This window comes from Entamoeba dispar, genomic scaffold (genome assembly GCF_000209125.1).
Source record: "Entamoeba dispar SAW760 scf_1105229463145 genomic scaffold, whole genome shotgun sequence".
Lineage (NCBI taxonomy): Eukaryota > Evosea > Mastigamoebida > Endamoebidae > Entamoeba > Entamoeba dispar.
The window spans coordinates 46119-53170 of record NW_001855546.1 but is presented as its reverse complement, the minus strand read 5'-3'; the positions used below and the strand labels follow the sequence as shown (position 1 = coordinate 53170).

General features: G+C 23.1%; 3 protein-coding genes across 3 annotated transcripts, besides 15 other annotated features; 1 reads left to right on the top strand and 2 right to left on the bottom strand.

The window, feature by feature from the left end:
- Positions 1–407: 407 nt before the first annotated feature.
- Positions 408–488: a sequence feature (AT_rich).
- A 646-nt stretch (positions 489–1134) lies between these two features.
- Positions 1135–1189: a sequence feature (AT_rich).
- Positions 1190–1274: 85 nt separating this feature from the next.
- Positions 1275–1296: a sequence feature (AT_rich).
- Positions 1297–1616: 320 nt separating this feature from the next.
- Positions 1617–1667: a sequence feature (AT_rich).
- A 94-nt stretch (positions 1668–1761) lies between these two features.
- Positions 1762–1802: a sequence feature (AT_rich).
- A 311-nt stretch (positions 1803–2113) lies between these two features.
- Positions 2114–2296: a microsatellite.
- Positions 2297–2314: 18 nt separating this feature from the next.
- Positions 2315–2930: a repeat region.
- Positions 2894–3232: a repeat region.
- Positions 3233–3860: 628 nt separating this feature from the next.
- Positions 3861–3894: a sequence feature (AT_rich).
- A 95-nt stretch (positions 3895–3989) lies between these two features.
- EDI_038050 (60S ribosomal protein L6, putative) lies at positions 3990–4649 on the top strand (the record flags this gene model as incomplete). The annotated part of the gene is made up of 1 exon (XM_001740681.1): positions 3990–4649. A coding segment is annotated over one exon (660 nt), but the record flags the coding sequence as incomplete, so codon positions are not given.
- A 48-nt stretch (positions 4650–4697) lies between these two features.
- Positions 4698–4739: a sequence feature (AT_rich).
- A 16-nt stretch (positions 4740–4755) lies between these two features.
- Positions 4756–5825, bottom strand: EDI_038040 (uncharacterized protein; the record flags this gene model as incomplete). Its single annotated transcript, XM_001740680.1, has 2 exons — positions 4756–5434; positions 5578–5825. The coding sequence occupies 2 exons, from the start codon at positions 5823–5825 to the stop codon at positions 4756–4758; spliced, it is 927 nt and encodes a 308-aa protein (XP_001740732.1).
- Positions 5480–5543: a sequence feature (AT_rich).
- A 48-nt stretch (positions 5826–5873) lies between the features above and the next one.
- Positions 5874–5926: a microsatellite.
- Positions 5927–6016: 90 nt separating this feature from the next.
- Positions 6017–6107: a sequence feature (AT_rich).
- A 98-nt stretch (positions 6108–6205) lies between these two features.
- Positions 6206–6234: a sequence feature (AT_rich).
- A 66-nt stretch (positions 6235–6300) lies between these two features.
- Positions 6301–6347: a sequence feature (AT_rich).
- Positions 6334–7041, bottom strand: EDI_038030 (vacuolar protein-sorting-associated protein, putative; the record flags this gene model as incomplete). The annotated part of the gene is made up of 1 exon (XM_001740679.1): positions 6334–7041. The coding sequence occupies one exon, from the start codon at positions 7039–7041 to the stop codon at positions 6334–6336; it is 708 nt and encodes a 235-aa protein (XP_001740731.1).
- Between the last annotated feature and the right edge of the window lie 11 nt (positions 7042–7052).

The window sequence follows — 7052 nt, the reverse complement described above, 5'->3', positions numbered from 1 at the left end:
TCAGTATTATTATTTTCTGTTTAATTATTTACTTATTATAGATTTCTTTTATTTTAATACTATTCTTCTTATTCTATATTTTTCTCTTCAATAGAAAAAAAGTGGATTTAATTAGTGGAGTAGTTGAATGTCATTTTCTTTCTTTATTAAACTGTTCATTGGTTGTAATGATGATATTTTAGTAATATTCTAACATTTCTAAATTACTAAATTTGATTGTAATAATTTCAAACACACTTGTTTTAAATCAGTTTGAATTATATCATTGATTTTGATATTGAATTCTATAATACGATTATTTCATTTCATTATTACCAACATTTATAATTTTAGAGAGTGTATTAATTAATCTAATTACATACCTAATATCAAAAATACTTGTTCTTGTTGTCATATTCTTCTATATCTAAATTTAATTATTTAAATGAATAAATATTGATGATTTAGATACATATTTATAGAATTTATTATATTATTAAACAAATTAACTTCTCCCAATTTTTCATTTATTGTATTTGATGTTATTTCTTTTGATAATTGAGATATTAATAATTGAAATAAATCATTTAAAGCAAACACCTACATTTTCTAAATCATCACCAAATTGTCTATTGAAATTAATAACATGTGATACTTTTTAAAAATGGAAAACCACTTAAAGAATGAATATGTGAATTAATCAAAATGCATGAATAGTTAATATTTAAATACAGATTTATATAACCTTATTTCTTCTTATTATTTCAAAAATAATACTAAATCTATTGTTATAGCAGATTGGAAATGTTGAATGAATGTATTAACAATAATATTCAATAGTAAATAATGAAACAAACTATTATTAAATAAGCAGAGATTCATCTATTGATAAAACTGAATTACTTTCATATTTTAAATTCTTCATTAATCTTACAATTAAAATCATTAGAACAAAATAGATATAACAGCAATAAACAAAAAATGATTAATATAAAACCAACAAGAAAATGAATAGATATAATAATAAAGATGAAGTAACAATTGTGATTTATTATTTAAAATAATCAATGAGTATTTAAACCAACCATATAAACTAACATACCATATTATTATCTTTTTATATTTCTTCAAATGCGAATTTTAGTTTCAAAATTGAATAAATTATGAATAAATAATTTACACTTTTTTTATTAAATTAATTTTTTTAAATCTGATTTCACCATTAAATATCAATGAAGAATAAACTCCTCTTATTGATTTACATATCAATTTAAATTATTTTACAAGCCATCATGATTAAATTATATATAATAAATAGTTTAACAGAATTTCATCAAGATATATATAAAAATGATAGACAGTTGTGCTGAACCACTTCTCTTGAAAAATCCCTTTTTTGATAAATGATACAAATACATCAAATACATCAAACATAATAATATGACTATTTGGTGTGTTATCATCTAACTAAAACAATACAATTACAATTACATCTAACAAAAATACTGACTTTTCTTTCAAGTTGAAGAGTATTACTATTTGGTTTTACAACATCGTTAATATGAATAATTATTGAACATGAATTGATTTTAAATAAATTGTTTAGAATTCTTTTAGAAGCAGAAGTTTAGTGAAAGATATTTAATAAATGATGTTTTTGAATAAAAAAGATATTAAAATTAAATTATGGTCAATTTTTATTCGGCAAATCAATTAAATTTGATAACACTCATTTGTAATTTAATTATTAACAACGTATCTCATCTGTTCAAATAATAGATGATAATTTAATTGTTTTATTTTTTTTTTTTAAAGATTTAAAACACTAATGATTATAATTTGTTCAAATATATAAACAAAATTCTTATTTCATTCATCATCACTAAATTTACTCTCATTTTTATGGATTAGAGTATTTATGAATTATGATAAGGTGTGTTAGATTGAGTTTAGAAGGATTTAGTGAATGGTATTAGAATTTGTTCATTTTGATTAATAATCTTCATCAACAATGCTTTTCATTAAATTAATAATAAAATCAGATAAAAAGTTAAAACAACAAACTAAATCATCATAAAATATAGTGTTTGTCTGATACTCTTTTTTAAATACTGCAGTTCTTCCACTTTAAATCTTTTATTTATTTCTTTATTTTGATTCTTCTTTTATTTTATTATATTCTTTTATTTTTAATCTAATTGAATCTTTGACTTAATCCACTTTCATTTTATTTTAGACTGAAATGTTTCTTGTTCTATACTATCATTTTTCTTTATTTATTATTTATTTCTTCATATCCTCCTTTTTTATTTTATTTCTTATTTTCACTTTAGGGGATTCGAAGGTAGCACGTCAAAGACACCACACAGATCCCTAAAATATTTCCTTCCTTCGATTCCCCCAGTTATCATCTGGTTATGGCGTTATATTTAGTTAGAAAAACATCTTACTCAATACTGCAAGAATAACACTGTTTATTATTTACAATGATGGGATATCATTGATAATAAAAGAATGGGTATTTATAAAGATGTTATTATTACTTGTTAGAATACAAGTATATTTGATAATATAAGATTATCAAAGGAAAAGGGTCTAGTGGTTGAGGATAAAAAGAATATTAACCCATAGCAATACAGTAGTAATTATATACTCTCCTTAAAATAAGAAAATAAAGAAGAAGAAATTTAAACACATCAAAATTAAAAAGAAACTCAAACACATCAAAATTAAAAAGAAATCAAATAATGAATATTTAAATAATTGATGTTTAAATACTCTATTCCACATCAAAAATGAGAAAAGGAAAATCTCACAGTTCAACAACTAGAAGCAAAGAATAAGGCAATAGTTGAGGAACAAATACATTTAAACGAGGGACGGGATTAGTCTCCCCTGAGCAAGGAACAATATAAAATATTTCTATTAATACTTAATTATCTACTCTTTATTTTATTCTTATTTTCACTTTAATTTCTTCTTTGTCATTATTCTATATTTCTTATTGGTTATACTTTTATTATCATTATATCTGATCATGTTTTTCTTATTCTTTTTTTCATTTATTATTCTCTTTTTAAACCCTTTTTCATTGTATATCCTTTACCATCCTTCTTACGTATTATTACTTTTTCATTTACTCTTCTATATCCCCCGAATAATTTGTATTGCTTGTTTTCATCATAACACTCAAGAACTTAATTCAATAACAAAATAATATTATTTGTTAATACTTTGAACTGAAAAAGAATCTCTGAAAGAATAAGAGTAATTATATTTTCGTTAGTTATACAAAAACTATAAAATAATTTAAACAAAAACACTTTTATAACAAAATTAAAGAAGTGAATCTGACAAATGTAACAAACAAATAGACAAAAAGATAGTAATTAATTTAACCCAAGGCATCTATCAATTGTAAACTATATCAACATAATAATAACCTTGAAAAATTTTTAAGAATAATAACTATTTCAATAAAACACAATAAATAATCAAAAAGAATCAATAAAAATAGTAAAATATCTTCATTAAGGCACAAAAACAACGTAAAAAAAGCGTAATAAATAAGACATAATTTATAACACAATATTGTAAATATGTTGGGAATAAAAAATGAGGGTAATAAGAAATAACCTTTATTGAGAACATACATTAACACAAACAATAGTTATCAACGTGCAACGACCTTTGTTATGGCTTAATAAACTACAAACCACACACACCATTATTTAAGATAATATTTGGTATTAATAACAATCTTTCAAAGAATTTCTAATGCTCCAAATCCTGGTTCATCATAAGTACTGACTTTTTCAGATACACACCCACTCCTGTTTTTTAAATCAAATTCATGAAATGAAAAGTAAGGTGCTCAGTGGAAATAAAAAAATTAAAATAATATAGATTAATTTACCGATAATGATGGCAAAAATGTCTAAAATAATACATCAAAGAAGAAAAACTAAATAGAAACCATACTGAAACTAAAAAAATAATAAATGATCTAGAAAGGGTTTGATGAAAAACAACTACTTTGTTTAATCGTCGAATCGATGTCAGCTCCACAATGGTTTGTTCCAGTTAAAGCAGGTGATGCTAAAGTTCCAGCTTATTACCCAACCGACGATATGATTCAAGAACAAAAGAAGAAATTAAGAACAAGAAAAGGAGCTAAAATAACAGCTCTTGATAAACCAGCATGGAACCTTGAAAAATTAAGAAAAAGTATTGTACCAGGTGCTATTCTTATTATTGTTGCTGGTAAATATGCAGGAAAGAAAGTTGTTTTCTTAAAACAATGTATTAAATCAGGAGCTCTTATTGTTACTGGACCATTCAAAATCAATGGAGTTCCATTAATGAGAATTAATCAAAGATATGTTATTGCTACTTCTCAAAAGGTAGATGTTTCTAAAGTTGATACTACTGGTGTAGATGTCAAATTCTTCAAAAAGATTGCTATTAAGAAAGCTGCCTTTGGAAAAACTGTTGAAGAAGATTTTGCTAAGAAACAATATGAAGCTAAGAAAGCATTAATTGTCGAAAAACAAAAACAAGTAGATGAAAGTATTGTTGCTGAAATTAAGAAAGTTCCATACCTTAAAGAATATATGGCTTCTTACTTCACACTTAAGAATGGTGACCATCCACATCTCCTTAAATTCTAAGTTAACTCAATTAAATCTTTAAATGATTCTTTTGTTCTACTTTCAAAGTTTTTTTTCTTTATAATAATTAAATTAATAAAAAAAAATAAAGAAAAGATAAAATCAATTATTGACGTTCTGGTAAATTTAATGGGAAAGAATTATATTGGTTCATTGCTTGAACGATATTAAAGAGGTGGTCACTTACTTCATCTTTTGGATCAGTTTTAGACCAAACTCTTTCAAAGAATTCAACGTTAAAGAATAAACTAAATAAATCTCGTAATTTGGATAAATTCTTTGGTGAAAGACAAGGACGTAATGTTTGAATTAATTGTGTTTTAATTTCATTATTTAATAAATCAACAAGATTTTTAAATCCAGCTTGAAGAAATTCTGCTTTTTTTAATCCAAAATATCTAAATAATTGATCAAACATAGTAAAAGCATTACGAAGAGGTTTATCTAATGCATAAATTTGTTCATTTGAAATGTTTTTATGTTGCCATTCCATATAACATTTAGCAACTAATTTCATTATAAACTTTTCATATTTTTTTGCTTCTTCTTTTCCTGCATCAATTTCAATTAATTTTTCTATTGCCTTTAATAAATTATTCATTTCATCATTCATAACAAAACTTGCACTTCCACTTCCTCCAACTGATGCAACAGTATTTCGTGTAATTTTATCCATTAAACTTCTTTTAGATTTCTTAATTAATGTTTTATTTGGAGCAGGTTGTGCAGTGAGTTTACAATGTTTTTCAAAGGTATCAGTCCACAATTTAAAAGTATCAGTACTTCTAATTCAATAAGTGTTATTTTATTTTACCCAAATAAATCTTTTCTTTTTTTATGTTTTAAATATCTATTATTTACTATATATTATAATAATTTTATTATAATATTATAGTAAATTGAAAAAGAAGTAGAAAAAATAACAAACGTTTTAAACTGATTCACTGTTGATCCAACAGTTATATGAAATGAATTTTTATGTTCATTTAATTTATCTTTTGGATCAGTATTTAATACTAATCCAGCTAATTCTATTGATCCTTCTGGTTTATCATCAAGTTCAGTTTTATAATAATATAATGTAGAACCATTGACAATAACAAATCTTAATTTCCATTTCTTCTTTAATTTACATTCTAAATACCCTTCAAACATATCAGTAATTGTTTCGCTCATAAAAAATAAATTAATCTACAAAAAGAGATCTTTTGTGGAAACTTTTTCAAACAAAAATAAAAAACAGAAAGAAAGAATATCGAAAAAAGAAAAAAAGGAAATTAATCAAAGTTGTCCTTGATATTTATTAACACTTAATATATCTCCAATAGCTCCCCACTTTGACCATCTATATTGAAATATAATATTCCATAATAATAATAATGAAAATTCTATAATTATTAAAATTGTTGATAAAATAATATCTATTCATTATTATTTTTTATTTCAATTTATTAAAAACAACAAACATTTATTTCTATAACTAGCTAATGGTGATACATATTTGAATAAAAACCAAATTAATACCATCCACATTATTGGCATAAAGAAGAATCCACAAATAAATAATATTTTACAAATTTTTTTTGCTTTGATATTATTAAGGGTATCAGAATGAAAGAACATTGAATTAAATGAATAAAGTTCTTCTTAGAAAATATAAAATAAACAAATAATCAAAATTCATTTATTTAATATATTGAAGATATTGAGTATTGAAAAGATTTTCATAATACATAATACCTTCTTCTGATTCATCTCGACAAATTAATTCATTTTGTTCTAATTGATCCATTAATGATTTAACAATTGCATATTGAACTCCATAATGTTGTGCAATTGTAAAACTACTAATTTTTTGTGCTGATTTTAATACATTAAGAACAGTGTTTTGAAAGTTTTCTAATGTAAAATCTCTTTCATGAATAATTAATGATTTATTGATATTCATTAATCCAACATATTTACCTTTATTATTAAGTAATTCACATGCATTTCTTAGTTCTTCTGGACTAACTAAAGTACCACGAGCTCTATTGTAAATAGCATATAAATCAGGTAACATTATTGCCATTTCTCTTTTTTTTAGAAAATATAAATGACAAAATTCATCAATTTCATCCATTAATGCTTCTTCATAATTATTTCCATATAAATTTCTTGTAACAGGTGCATTAATAACGAGATATGTTATTAATGATTGATATTCTTGATTTTCTTTTTCTAGAATTGATTCTTTTAAAAATTTTGTTGCTATTTTATCTAATTCATTATAACATTGTATCATCATATCTAATGATTGAAATGCAATAGAAAAGAGTTTGTCAATATTATTTCTATCTTTTTCTTTAGATTCAATATATGATTTGATTCTGTATTGTGTTGGATTAGACATAAAAAGTAAAT